General features: G+C 51.1%; 1 protein-coding gene across 2 annotated transcripts in view; it reads right to left on the bottom strand.

The window, feature by feature from the left end:
- PDIA5 (protein disulfide isomerase family A member 5) overlaps nt 1-14,143 on the bottom strand; it is an 82,083-nt gene that overhangs the window by 53,322 nt on the left and 14,618 nt on the right. For both annotated transcript variants that reach the window (XM_081137943.1, XM_081137944.1), the window contains exons 2-3: nt 8,500-8,623; nt 5,455-5,542 (exon numbers count right to left, since the gene is read on the bottom strand). In XM_081137943.1, the coding sequence (XP_080994069.1) occupies nt 5,455-5,542; nt 8,500-8,623 (212 nt within the window). The remainder of the gene's footprint in view (nt 1-5,454; nt 5,543-8,499; nt 8,624-14,143) is intronic.

Raw genomic sequence — 14,143 nt, forward strand, 5'->3', positions numbered from 1 at the left:
TGGAGACACAGAAAGATCTGAACCTCCGTCACCTCTCTCCTGCACCCCTGACCAGTTCCTCACTCAGCTGCTTGGCATCCTTGTGTCCACACAAACCCCGGGCAGCCTCCTGCAGCAGGGAGAAAGCACACCACACTAGGAACCTGGCACCAGGGCCCCTGCCTGTCTTGGCCACTATGTAGCCTTGGCTAACACAGCCTTCCTGGGTTCCCTTTCCCCATCAAAGAAAGGGTAAATCTCTTCTCCCATCTGCCAGGTCTGACATGGAGGGAATCCAAGCAGATGGGCCTGTGACCCCTGAGGCTGGGTGGGAGAGGAGAGGTAGAAAGTGCACTCACTCAGAGACATGAAAAATATGGGAGTCAAGGAGCAAGTGAGCAAGAAATACTGTCAAAGTGACTTCTAGGTGCCAAATACCAAGGACAATATGAACAAATAAACCGGGGGACACAAGACAGGAGACGGAACTGTCCTGGAATGGCTGGCCTTAAACTTGGACAGACTTTGGCGGTCAGGTAGCTCCTCTGATGGGGGAACTTGGCGTATACAGCAGGGATCCTCCCAGGTCTGGCTGTTCTTGGTACCTACCTCAAGTAGGCACAGAATAAAGTATGAACTGTGCAGCATAGTTAGTAAAAGTGATGGGAATAGAGGGAGAGAACTGTGTCTTCTCTTCCTCCACCTGCCTTTCCAGCGCAGCAATTCTAAGGCTCTGCTCCTCAGCTGGGGACATCACCCAATGAGTGCATGTCAACGCGCTGGGAGGAAACTGAAGACACATCGACACAGCACTTCCGCTGGGAGTTTCCTTTATCCCACGGTAAGAAACATTAAGCATGCTTACATACAAAGAAGCAAATGCTAAATTCAAATATGCTTTAGAAGAAAACATAAGACTTCAAAATATGTTATGCCTACCCTGGCAGGCCTTAAATCTTGGCTCTGGGAAGGCAGCACTGCTCCAGGGGACATCACGCAGATGGGAGAAAGAGCAGGGAGGAAGGAAAATGTGGTTAGGTAATGACCTTAAACCCTCAAGAGAAGAAAGCAGTGAGCACGGATAGGGCAGCCTCAGCCCAGTGAGAATCAGCCCCAGGAATTAGCATACCAGGCACAGCTCCTGCCTGCTGGCTCCGGCTCAGCTGCCCAGACAGCAGCACTCCACGCCAAGGCCGAGCCCCAATGCCAGGCTGCAGGGCACGAAGGGAATACCAACTCTCTCACACACAACCCACTTAACAGCCAGACAACCACCAGCAGCCAACCCGAGCGTGGCTGCTGAGGCCTGAGCCAGGAGGTGGAGTGAAGGGCAGGGAGAGCTGACAAATCCCTGGACAGAAGCCAGACACCCTGCAGACACCTCACAGCAACAAGTTACTGGGACCTGGGAGAGGACCAACAGGGAGGGCTTTGTGCGCCTACAGGCCCGCGGGAACGTAGGCACGGGTGGACAGGAAAGAGCCAGAAAAGAGAGAAAAACAAGGAAAGAAGTATCTACACAGAGAAGAGAGGAGAAAAAAAGACCAAAAGAATGGGCAGCAGGGGCCAGAGAAGGGAAGAGGCAATAGAAACTAGTAAGGGACAGGGAACAAAGGGGGAGACAGGACAGATGCTCAGAGGAAAGAATTGGAAAGATGTAGGGAGCAGATGCCCAGAGTGGGAGAGACACAAAGAAAAAAGGGCTCCCAAAAGACTGGAAGATACACCACTACCACATACACACACACTGCACACCAAGTCTGGCAGCTTCTGGGGTTTTCTGAACTAGGCTATTTAAGGATGAGAGCAATTTGGAAGATTTAACTCCACATTTCACACAAAATTAAATAGAAGACCAGAGAGGGGCAGCAACTTGTCAGAGGTCCCATAGCTATTTGCTGTCAGAGCCTGGACTCAAAGCCAGGCCTCCTGACCTGCAGTCAGTCCTACATATTCCACTGCACCCTGCACTTCCTCAGGGTCAGAGTAAAACATCCACAAGCCTGGGATGACTCTCACACCCCAAACTTTCTTCAGGGTTATCTTCACAACCACCACGGGCTCCTCCAAGAAAAAGCTGCTGAGGAACAAATACACCATTTCTCCCCTCCAGCTTCTTGAAATGCCCTGAACAATCCTGCCCAGATGAAAAATAACAATAGCAGCATGAGGCTTCACTTTTGAATTCTATTCCAGAAGGAACTTCCAGTTACCTGACCCGTACCATGGAGTTAGAAGAAAGAATTACCGTCCCATTTTATAGATGAGAAAACAGACTCAGGGTAACTATCCTATCCAAGGTCACAAGACTAGTAAGTAGCAAAGCTGACTCTTCAACCCAGGCCTCTGCCATTATGCCACCCACGTTCAAAGACGCCTCCCATCAGAGTACTGTCTTCTCTCACCCTCAAATGCCCCCATTCCCTTCATCTGCCCCTTAAGGGGGAAAAGCAGAGTGAGCTGTTCAGTCCTGACCTTCCTGTCATCCCGCTCCAAGCCCTGGCGTCCCCATCACAGCCTCCGACACTTTGCTGGCAGGGAAGGCGGCAGAGCTGGAGAGGACGGGAGCTGGGGAACCTCAGAGGGCTGTGAGAGGGGAGGGGCGCTCTGGCTGCCCACCTGCTAGTTAACAGCAGGCGAGATAAAAAGAGCAGATGTTGGCTCCATTCCACCCACTTACTCCACTGCAGACAGCAACAGAAAGCACTCCTGAGAGCGTGTCTGCCCATCCCCAGAGTGTCTCATTCAAACTCATAAACACAGACTGGATGCATTTAGGACAACAGTGAGAGCTGTCATCGCAAGCCCTGGAGTTAAGATGGTAGGGTCCCTTAATGATTTACAGGGCACGTTCAGGAGTCTAGGAGCGGGAGGAGCCTAGCAGGAGGGCAGAACTAGCTCGTGCCCTTGGGAATCTTACGTAACTCTGGTCTGTGAGAACTGCCGCCCAGGGTGGCCTGCAGGGACTAGAGCCCTGAGTTCTGTCCCTTGGGCTGTTCTGGGAAGATTTAGCTGTACTCTCTCTGCCTCTGATTTCCAAACATAAGATATTCCTACTTCCAACATAATCCATTATAGCTCCTCAATCCACCTACTTATCTAAACTATTTTAAAAGCTATTTAACATTTCAGTTTATACTTCCTCTTACAGGGATACAATGAGTGGCAACTCCGTGAAACAATCTATCCTTTTGTCTTAAGGTTACCTCTTTTAAGCTCTAAGGTACTCCCTTGGTTTTCATTTTAGCACACCAGAGTCACAGGATTATTTCTCCCATTGGCACTTTTACATGTCTCCAAATGAGTCCTGCATTCTAATCGCCTCAGTCTGTCTTTACACACTGACCTGGCCCCATTGAGTCTTGCCTGTCCAGGGAGCAGAGCAGGACTGCTGCCTATAAATCCACCAGCCAGATGACCCCAGGCAGTGCTCAGGGCCCACACCATACCTGCAGGAAAAGCCAGGGCACATTAAAGACCTGACACTCTGGGGTCTTTGCCCCAAATTTGAACTCTACTTCCTCTATGAAGCTTTCTCAACCTTCCAGGCAAAATTAAGTGCCTCTACACAGAAAGCCTCCATTTACAGCACTTTTCACCTGGATTGTAATCACCTGATTAGGTGTCTGCCACCTCTTGGCACACTGAAGACACTGTTATCCTTGGAGACACTGTTACCCATCTGTGCACCTCAAAGCACACATTAAGTGCTCAGGAATGTTTGCTGAGTGGAGCCAGGCAGATGGAGCAACATCAAAGCTCTTCTGCCCACTTCTGCCACCGGCAAGCCTCACAAGAACCCCCTGTCCTCTCTAACAGGCTCCATCACTTTGCCAGTCACACAGTGCACACCTGGTGAACAACTGGAGACAGAAACAAGCCTGGAAGACAAGAACACTTCCAGACTAAGTATCAACTAGAATTCACCAATGGCTACAATCTTATCAACTGTCTAGAGAGTAGTCTCTTCTATGAATTGGGTGTTTAAATCAATCTGGAGGTGTGAGGCGAGACACACACACCTATAGCAAGCACCACTGGGCTAACACTCCTCCTGCGGGTCTTATTCAGTACATCGTCAAAATATGAATCTCTTTCAATTCTCTTGTCATGGGAAGACAAGCTGAGACCATCAAGTTCATTTGCAAAGCAGCCGTTCAGAACTCAGGTTGCAGAGGAAGAAGACTGCCCTGGAGTGGAGCCCATTAAAGCTCACTTAGCCCACAGGGTAGCAACGAGGTTTGTGACTCAAGCAGGGTCAGCTACATTCAAAGTTAAAAAGACCTTTATGGGTCATCCAGGAAAAGAACTGCCTTCTTTCCCAGCAGAGCCCCACCTCTTCCCCATACTAACCAGAGTACAATACCCTCGAGTACAATTTCCCTTTCCCCTCCTCTTCCCAAACCCATGCTCCTGACAAACCCTACGTCCAGGTGAGAACTGGCCAGACATAGTGGCTCTGGAAACACTTCCTGTCCTCAGTCAGGACATGTAAGTGCTGCTATCTGCCAGGTGCAGCAATGTGCCTTGCGTATAGCTGGTGCTCAATAAATGTGCAAAGGGAAAGCCTGTTCTTAGCTATCTTTTTTCCTATGTTCACTTGCTATCTGCGTGTCTTTCTGTGTTTCTGCCACTCTATGCCAAATTGGGAGCTAATGATATAATCCCAGCAGCAAAGCACTGAACACACAGAGACGTGGAAATCAGTCTTAATCACTGAAAGGAAAGGGGACTCCAGCTTCCAAACTGAAGAGAATCAGAGGAACCCCATCAACAGGTCCCTTCTCACATAAGAAGTAGCCCTCCTTCAATAGGCTCCCTCCTGAGGGCCAGCACTTGAATCTGACAAGAAAGTCTCTGGGAGGAGGGAGGTTAGGAAGGAGGAAGAAAAGGAGTTCAGGGACTGGCATTGGGACAGGTCAGGGTGGGGGGTGGAGACACAGTCAGAGGAGAGAGCTGGAAGGACTAAGCCGCCTGTCCAGGACTGACACGTCTAACGGTGTCACCTAGGAAGCCAACGCAGCAGATTCCACCACCTTTGGGCCGCAGGGAGTGGAGACTGTTACTGGCCTGGACTGGGGGTAAAGCCCAGGTTCTTGCTGTCCACCCCCCCCCGCCCTCTAAGCAAGACCACTGGGTCACCCTGAAACTTACCTTGCCTCTCTGGGCATCAAGGCTCCGTCTATAAAGCAAGAACCCCTCTGCCTCCAACAAAACCAAGTTAACAAAGTAAAAAGTAGAAGTACTGTGGAAGAAGGGAAGAGGGTGGGCTGGACAAAGCAGGAGGGAGAGCCAGAATCTGCCCATCTCCAGGCCACAGCTGTCCCTGCTGGATTGCCAGGGGGGTGTTTCTGCAATGTCTCCTCCACCACATCCTGTCTCAGAGTATTAATCAGGGACAATTCTCTACTCCACAGGCCAAAGCCCCCAAGTCGCCTGCCCTCCAGCCACCGTGCCCATGTCCTCAGGACGTACCCACAGTCTACCCAGCAGATGGTGCCTTGTCCTTTCACTGCCTGGGCCACAGTGGACAATAACCTGAGATGACTTTCAGCTGCAGCCTCTGTAGAAAAAACACACAAACCACCAAAATATTAAACATCTGTGCCTAAGTACACCAGGGCCACCCTACCAGCACCTTCCCTCAGGGGCAAGGAAAGAAGGAGACCAGTCCCAGAGGGGGTGATGTCCTGAGCACCAGTTAAAACACGGTCCCTGTGATCAACAGTTCTGTGAGGACAGCCCAGCTCTTCTCAGAAAACCCTGCTCCTGCCTGTGGGCAGGCACTTGATTCCGACAAGAATCAAGTGCCTTCCTCACAGACACAGAACCCCAGCTCACCCCTCCTGTAAGTCACACCTCACGCCTCACTCCTCCAGAATCTCTGAGCCAGGCGGTCAACTCCCAGGAGAATCTCTGACTGGCCGGCTTTCTGGGATAAATTTTGAAAAGTCTATAACCAAATAATTACAATTCTATAATGAAAAAAGGAAATGAGTTTGCCAATTCCACACTTGTCTGTCCTGGCACCCGACCTGGGAACCTGGGAGCTGGCGAGGGCAGGGACCAGATTCTTCCTTCATGTGTCCATCATATATGCATCCAGGGGCTCAGTGCAACCTGGTGATTAAATTAAGTTTAGCTGTGACACTAGTCTCCGATGGACCAATGCCAAGTGTGTCCAAGTGAGACTTCATAGGCCACTTCCCCAGAAGGAGCAGGGGAAGAACTGGCCCTGGCAATACCTTGGAAGTTAGCTGCAGGACCATGGACTACGCCTTGGGTGGGGTGGAGTGACACAAGAAAGGAAGTACTTTGCTGGTCCAGTTGTCAATCCCTGTGGGTCTGGGCAAAGCACCTGGACATTGTTGTAGGAGGGCAGGTTCTTATGGATGGAGCCTCTGTGGCCAGGATTTCAACACTGCCAGCCCGCTAGGCCCCATTGCAGAGTGGCTGTGGCCAGTGTGTCACCTTCCTCTGTCATACCTGTGAGCTCATTTGAAAGGCCCACTAGGCAGACACTGGTGGGGAAAGCAGACTGCTGCTTTCCAGCTCCAAAAACCGTATGATACGTTCCAAAGCCAAGCAGAAATGATGTCTGAATTATTTGCCTCCAAAGATCTCCTTTTCTGGTGTGGATAATGGTAGCTGTTTATGAATACAAAGCATGCTGAGCCTTTCATGGAAGTGAACATAAAGCATCATTCTAGAACTGTGCCAGGAACCCCCACCAGGACAACAGGAGGAGGGGAGGGAGGAGGTGGGAAAGGCCATCACTCTGCCATGCAGATGGGAAGTGGGGGTGGGAAACAATACGCAGACCTCTCCCCTAACCCTGCGTTTCAGCAGCGGAAAGGGAGCCCTACTTGGAAGGAAGGGAGGGGAGAAAGCCCACTCACAGTCACAAGTCTAGGACAGGCCTGGGTAAGGAGGCAGGAAGGTAGAATAATCACCCACGGCCACTGCCAAAACAGGGAGGAGCAGTGAGCGGGAAGCATGGGGTCTCCACTGCCAACGAGTGAGACCGTGCTCGGGTGAGGGCTGAAGAGAAAATAAGACCTCCAGGCCCTGCCTCCCACATGCCCCCATCCAGAGACCCGACCTCCCCACTCTCTAACTTACTATAATCATTTCCTGGTGGCAGAGCCGCCCATCAGTGCAGAATTAATACACTTCTTCCTACTCTCCAACAGAAGAAACAAGGCAGGGGCGGTGCAGGGCACCAGCTCGGCCATCTACCAGCCGGGAGACCTCAGACAAGTCAGCTGTTCTCTCCCAGCTTCAGGTTCCTCACTTGTAACCTGGACATTAGCTGACCACCTCACTGCCTCCCTCGTGGAAGCAGAGCAAATGAGAGTGTATTATAGAAGGTCCTGGCAGAGTCCTTGCACGATGAGGAGCTAAAGGGACAGGACCTGAGAAGGAGCTGAGTGCGTTCCCTGACTGACAACTGCCAGCTCCAGGAGCATCCAAGGGGGCGAGCCATGCTCATTTAGGGCCCTATACCCCAGGCCTCAGGAGCAACTCTGCTTCTCCCTGGCCTCAGTTTACCCCTATTCCTGACAGCGGAAAAATGCTAGTCGCATGCTGGGCTCTCAACAACAACCTCAGGGAGCGTCTGCCAGGCCCTCAGAAAGGCAAGGAGCAGCATGTGCCAGGGTGCTTGGAGGATGCGGGCTCCAGGAGGGACACAGGTCCAAAACATCCATCAGCCTCAGTGCCAAACAGTGTCAAGGATGAGCTGCAGGGAGAGCTGTGCCCGGAGCTGGCCCAGCCACTGCCTGTTGCTTCTCCGGGGCAAAGAAAACTTGGCATCCTCAGGAGCAGCGAACATACTTAACTCTGCTGGAACAATATCAACAGTCCAATGTTCAAAGTCACAGCCAAGAGCCGAGCAAACCTCTTTCCATCCACTATGCCCTCGCCAGTCCCAAGGTCAGAAGAGGCAAGCTGCTGTTCCCACCCCCACGGAAGCTGCCCTGTCCTGTGCTTGGAGCCATGTCTAAGCACAGTCTTGTGTCCCAATCCCACAGTGGGACAGATGGGGGCCAGACAAGGTCAGAGCTGCCATCCCGGGTGTATGCCCCCAAGCCTGGGACCCATTCAGCTGTCGACAGGCTGGCCAGTCTGTTCATTGACAGCTCTGGAGAAGCATGCCCTGGCAGGGCTGGCCTGTGCCTATCTGGGAAGTCAAAATGTCCATCCCCAGTGTCCACAGTCCTCTGTTCTCCTTCACACACATATATACCCTCTCCCTCAGGAGGTAATGAGGCTTTTTCTAAGAAACACTTATAGAAAAGAACTGAATGACCCCTCAGGGACCCCAAATCAGCAGAACTGACGCCCCTCTGGGCCTCTGACTTGTCTCCTGAGGAAAGCTGACAAACATGGTATCCCCTGGACCCTCCCTGAGTGGGTTTTGGCCCTAAGGTCTCTGCCTCCCACTTCTGCCCCCTCTCATTCCCTCCCTATCCCAACCCATCCCTGACAGGTGGCCCCAAGGCCAGGCTAGGCACTCACCGGATTTGGAGTAAAGCACCAATACATTATTCCGGGTCCTGAGAAGTTTTTTCAAGTCCTTGGGGTCAGAGATCCTCTCGATGAGAGAGACCTTTGTGGAGGACAGCCACATGGGCAGGACCACCTGGAAATGAAGAAGACAAGGACAATGAGCCTGAACCCCGGGTCCCCGCCAGGCCGAGGAAGAATGGGTTCTTCAGAGGGACAAGGGTGCACTAACCCTTCTCGATACTAGAGTTGTCTTTTCACCTCACCCCCTCTCCAAGTCACCACAGCCCCCAAGAAACTTCCCCGTCCACCCTCAGTCTCCAGTCACCCTCTTCTCCGTGTCCTTTCATAAGACTGTATGGACTGGACACAACACAAGCATGCTGCAGGGACATACCGCCACCCCCTCAGTCAAGACCTCGCTGGGAGTCAGTGTCCACATTCTACACTGCGCCACACACTGGAGCAAGGGGAAAACTCCATCCCACTTAGGACCACCAAAACAAAAGTCCACAGAGAAATAAGATCACTTCTGATGTTCAGGATGGGAATAGATGGGTGAGGGGTTTTCTGCATGCCCTACTCAGCCAATGATCTCAGGAAACCAGCCAACAAAATGAGCTAATCGTCCTCAAGAAGCCTGAAAACCTTGGGCACAGGAGGTACCAGGTACCTCCATAGGCATGATGAGGGGTAAGATGAAGGGTGTGTGTGTGTGTGTGTGTGTGTGTGTGTGTGTGTTTGTTAAATGTCTAAATAAGGAGCAGTCACACAGCACATCCCCTCACCCAGCCCACACAGCTAGCTGACAGCCCCTTGCCTAGTTGGCAGATAGAGACTACTATATGGTTACTAGAATAAGAAAAGCTCTTCTAGGAGACACCAGGCAGAGGGTAAAAGTATGGCCCTGAGAGAAAACAGGAGATTAAGGGAAAGTCTACAAACTGAACCTTGAGATCAACCGTCCCCATAAGCCCTCATCCCCCAGCACCCCTTTTCCAGAATGCTGCCAGTCTTACTCCCCCAGGCAAGAGATTAGAGAATTTTTCTCTGGGAAACAGGAGCACAAGAAAAACAACCTAAAGACAGTGACTTGGAGATCCTCTCATGAAACAGCTCAGTTCCTACTCAAATACCCACTGTGAGGCCCTCTCAGTAAACAAGTGCCCTCCACCCCCTCCCTATACTCAGTCTCTGGTCACGTGCTAGTGCCTTGCTCTTCAATACGCACAGATAACCAAGGTTCACCAGATATCTGAGGAAAGCCCTTAACACCAAAGGGGCAAAAAACAAACCAATGGAAAGATGAAACTTAGATTAAAAAGGAAAAGAACAGAAAAAGACAACAAAACTATAATTATTATCCTCAGAGAATTAACACAGTGAATCCATAAAACAAGAATAGAATGCTATGGGACAGGAACAATCAAAGAGAATCAGGAAAAACTCCTGAAAAGTAAAACTCACACACACACAAAATTGCAATACAGTTGAAAGTAGAATTGAACAATACTCCTAGAAAATAAAACAAAAAATATCAAGAAATAAAAAACTGGCGAAAGGATAAAAAAAATAAGAAGATGGACCCATTAAGTGCAAAAGCCAAACTAAAGAAACTCCAGAAAAAGAAGAAAACAGAGGGAAAAAAATTATCAAAGAAATGATTCAAAAAAATACCCAGAATTGAAGGATGTGAGCTTTCAGTTGAGAGGGCCCAGCATCAAAAATTAAAAAAACTCCTTATGCAGCCTTTCTCAGGAAGCTACTGGAACTCCTGCTCTACCAAAACAAAATGTAAATAAAAAATGATAGAGACGTGGAATCTAGGAAACAAAGGATCCAAGAGAGCAAAGAGGCAGGGAGAATCACCACGTTGATGGTAAAGAGAAGTCCAGGATAACTGTTCAACAGCCTACAGAGCAACCAGCCCAGAATGGAGCAAGGATGAAGGAATATGGAGGAATGTGGTCAATAAAAAGAGGCAACTATAGATTATCTGATACACTTGATCATACTGATCAGTTAAATTATCTGACCAAAGTTTACACAGCTAATAAGAAGCAGGGCCAGGACCTGAACCCCAGTCTCTCTATTTGACCCCTTGCCCTTTCAGTCTGCTGCCTCTTTGTAGCCAGGAGTCCTGAGTATAGTCTGAGCTCTATCACTCAATAGCTAAGATGTCTAAGCAACATCACTCAACCTTCCAGAGGCTTAATGCCTCTCGCATCTGACATGGAGATAATAATACCTCCCTCATGGGACGGCCGTGAGGACAAAATGGGATAACTTATCGAACATACTTTATAAATCGTAAAGCACTCCAGTAGTATCATTACCATAATACATAATACAAATTTCGATCTCAGCAGAGTAGAAGACAGAAATGTGGCCATATTCTAGTGTTTCTAAATATAACCTGCCATTAGATTTCAAGGTTCCTTCTCCCCAGTGTAAAACCACCCAGGAGGAGGAGTTGAGGAATTCTCTCTCCCTCATTCTGCCCTGCCAGAGCTGTGGACAAGGCCTCAAGACCACTGCCCTTACGCAGCCCACCTGGAGAGCTCACCAAAAAGTTAATTCCACTTTATTATTACAAGGTATTTATTCTACTGCTCCCAGAGAGCTAATGGACATTAGACTAAAAAGTCCATAGCTCAATGCACATGATTAAGGGGGGGGGGGGGGAGGAATCTACTGGAAAAACACACTGTTTCTGTTCTGTTTTTAATCCTCAGATAATCTGCAGGTAAGAAAAACAACTGCCCTTGCCCAGTGCCTGGATATTCTGACCTGTGGACCAGCCCTCCTGAAACTGGCAGGCCCCTGTGCTTCTGGAACTGCAGGGGAGGAAAGGGGGAGGGAGGGGGAGCCCATGGCCACCTGCCCTGGTAGCAGAGTAGCGCGCAGCTGGGCTGCAGTGATAGCAGTGTCTACAGCAGAGACCACAAGAGCCGAGTCTCACGGCAAACCCACAGCTTCCTTCCTATAAAATTCAGTGGATCCCTCAGGTCATCTAAACAACGGCCACCCTCAGAGTAAACAAACCCCATTCCAGCCACCGAAACCTCTGACCCAGTGTTTACCCTCACATAGTTGAAAACTCAAGCTCAGCCAGAGATACACTGAGCAAACTGCCTCTGCTTGAGCACCGTCCCCCAGCAGGACACTGGGGCTTAAACTGGGTGCTGTCCACATCCTGGTCTTTATAGAGGGTCTGTCTCCTCCCCACCTCCCCACCCCTACCCCATCCCCTAGACTAGGAGCTAGCTCTGGAGGACAGAGCCCAGAACAGCCCCTGGGCCCTTGAAAGCCTCCCAGAAATATCTGTGCAGCATAATAAACATGGCAGGGCACACTGGTTACCACACTCCTGACCTATGCAGAGATGACCCGCTCGGAGCATGTTACACAATGAGTCCATGGCAGCTCCCCGGAGACCTGGAAGGGAGCACTGACACCAGACTGACCGAGGCACAGCCAGTGAGGGTCTGGGCTGGAGCGTGGTGGGAGAGGCCAGGTGGAGCCAGGCTATGGGTCTTGAAAGCCTGGCTCAAGAACTTCATTTGGCCATGACTTCAGACTGGACAGCCATCAGGCGGGACCAGCTGGATGGCTGCTGAAGCAGAAAGAAATGGGTCAATCTAAGAGCCTCAGGGAAAAACAGCAGAGCTCGATGACTATTCATGTGTAAGCAAGGAGGGGAGAGAGACGAGGCTAACATGAGCCCAGGGAATCTGCTAGGAGCAGAACAGCCAAAAATGGAAGAACTGAGAAGCAGTAGAGGCTTCTGTGTGTCTTACTCTGAGGAAGGTGATGATGAGCTCAGGCCTGGGCCTGTGGACAGTAAGACCCCAATACAGCCTGGAGAGTAAGTCTGGGGTCGAGGTTCAGGGGGAGAAGCCCAGGGAGGGAACACCTCAGGTGAGCGGAGGAAGAAGGATGATGGACAGTCAGGAGGAAAAGGCGGGACGTGCGCCGTCAACACAGACCAAAGAGGAGACACACAGGAAAGCGGCGGTTGATCCACAGGCAAAGGCCACGGCAAAGTCCCCAGACGAATCTCAGTAGCAGAGTCGGAAGCCAAGTGCTGAGAAGAGGCAGCACACCCAGCGCAGGAGCTGGGGTGACAACAGAAGGAGCACGGGTGACCCAGCAGGGTCAGGAGAAGAAGGGGCTGTCTCCACTGCCCATCTGTGGACACAGGAGACGCAGGGTTTAGAGACTTGGGAGAGACAGAGGAAAACAGGAGGTAGAGCCAGATCCAGGGGAGGCTGGGGACTTGATGTGCAAAGAGCTAAGATGCTCGGCTTAGCATGTCTGAGAGCAGGGACGATGAGAACCGTGTCTGGCCTCGGACAGACCCTCACCTTAGCAGGCAACCACAGGGACAGCCAGGAAGGCAGCCCGTTCCTCCCTCCCCCAAGCCCAAGGGGACGCTGCTCCAGTCACTTAACATTCTCCTTTCTCCCCCTCTTCAGCCTTTCCAGTGTGCTCGCTCCCTCCTTTCCTTAAGATGCAGCTCCACTGAGCCCTGGATTGCCTGCCTAGCACCTGCCTGCAGATTTTTTAAGTCACGACCCACAAACCTCAATAACGACAATAACTACGGCAACAATAACAGTGTTAATGATGCACAAACTCTCTGCCTTGTCAGGCCCTCAGGGGAAGAGGGCAGTGTTGAAGAGTGCAGGGAAGCCAGCCACCTTCCCAGCCACCCACAGAACTGTTCCTGGGCTTGGCAGGCTCTTTACATTCCAAGTCATTCACTCTAGAGGCAGAAGAGAGGAAAAAAAAATCCCCTCTGTTCTCCATGCAAACTCCCGATCAGCTCCAAGAATTGCTTTCTTTCTCCTCAGCAACCCACAGCTTTAACAGGATTTGTATCAGGGCTGAGCTGCCCCCATGGGCTGGCTGGGCTGAGACCCACAGACCATTCCCCCAGCACAGACCAAAACAAAGCGTGGGAAGGACGGCCTCCCTTTTGCTGATGTGGGAGAATACAGGCCCCCAAAGGTCCCGCTTGCATCAGAGAGCCAGTGCCCCCCAACAGAGCGCCCACCCAGGCCCTGTCACCTCCCTCAGAACACCAGACCCCTCCATCAGAGTAGCAGCCCCCTCTACTCTAAGGCCCTTCCCCCAGCAGAATACAAGACCTTCTTCAGAGCCCAGCAGCACCCAGGGTCTCTGGCACATGAGTCCTTAGCCTATCTCCACCACCCCAGAAGGCAATTCAGTGGAGGAAACTGGGTTCTCTCCTCATCTTCCAGACTCTGCAGAGTTCTCCTAACAGGTGTCTGCCCATATCAGGGCCAGCCAGACAAACACCCCTCCAACCTAGCAGCCCACTCTCATCTGCTCCCTTTGTGGTTTCCCCACCCCTCTGACACCATGGAGAAAGCACTGCTTCTGGAGTCAGACAGACCAGGTGTCAAACCCAGGTGCCATCTCACAGCATGATGATCTCAGATGTTCCTATACCTTTGAGTGTCATTTCCCTACCTGTAGAGTGGAGGGGATAACGCTGGCACCTGCCGCGTGGGGTTGGCTGAGGGCTGAATGAGAGGGGAGGAGGGGAAGTACATAGAGAACCTAACATAACACGTGGCATACAGAAGTACATAATAATCATAATTATCTTCAGTAGCACCATTAGTGA

The sequence above is a fragment of the Miniopterus schreibersii genome (genome assembly GCF_964146895.1).
Source record: "Miniopterus schreibersii genome assembly, chromosome: 5".
In the NCBI taxonomy this organism is placed as follows: domain Eukaryota; kingdom Metazoa; phylum Chordata; class Mammalia; order Chiroptera; family Miniopteridae; genus Miniopterus; species Miniopterus schreibersii.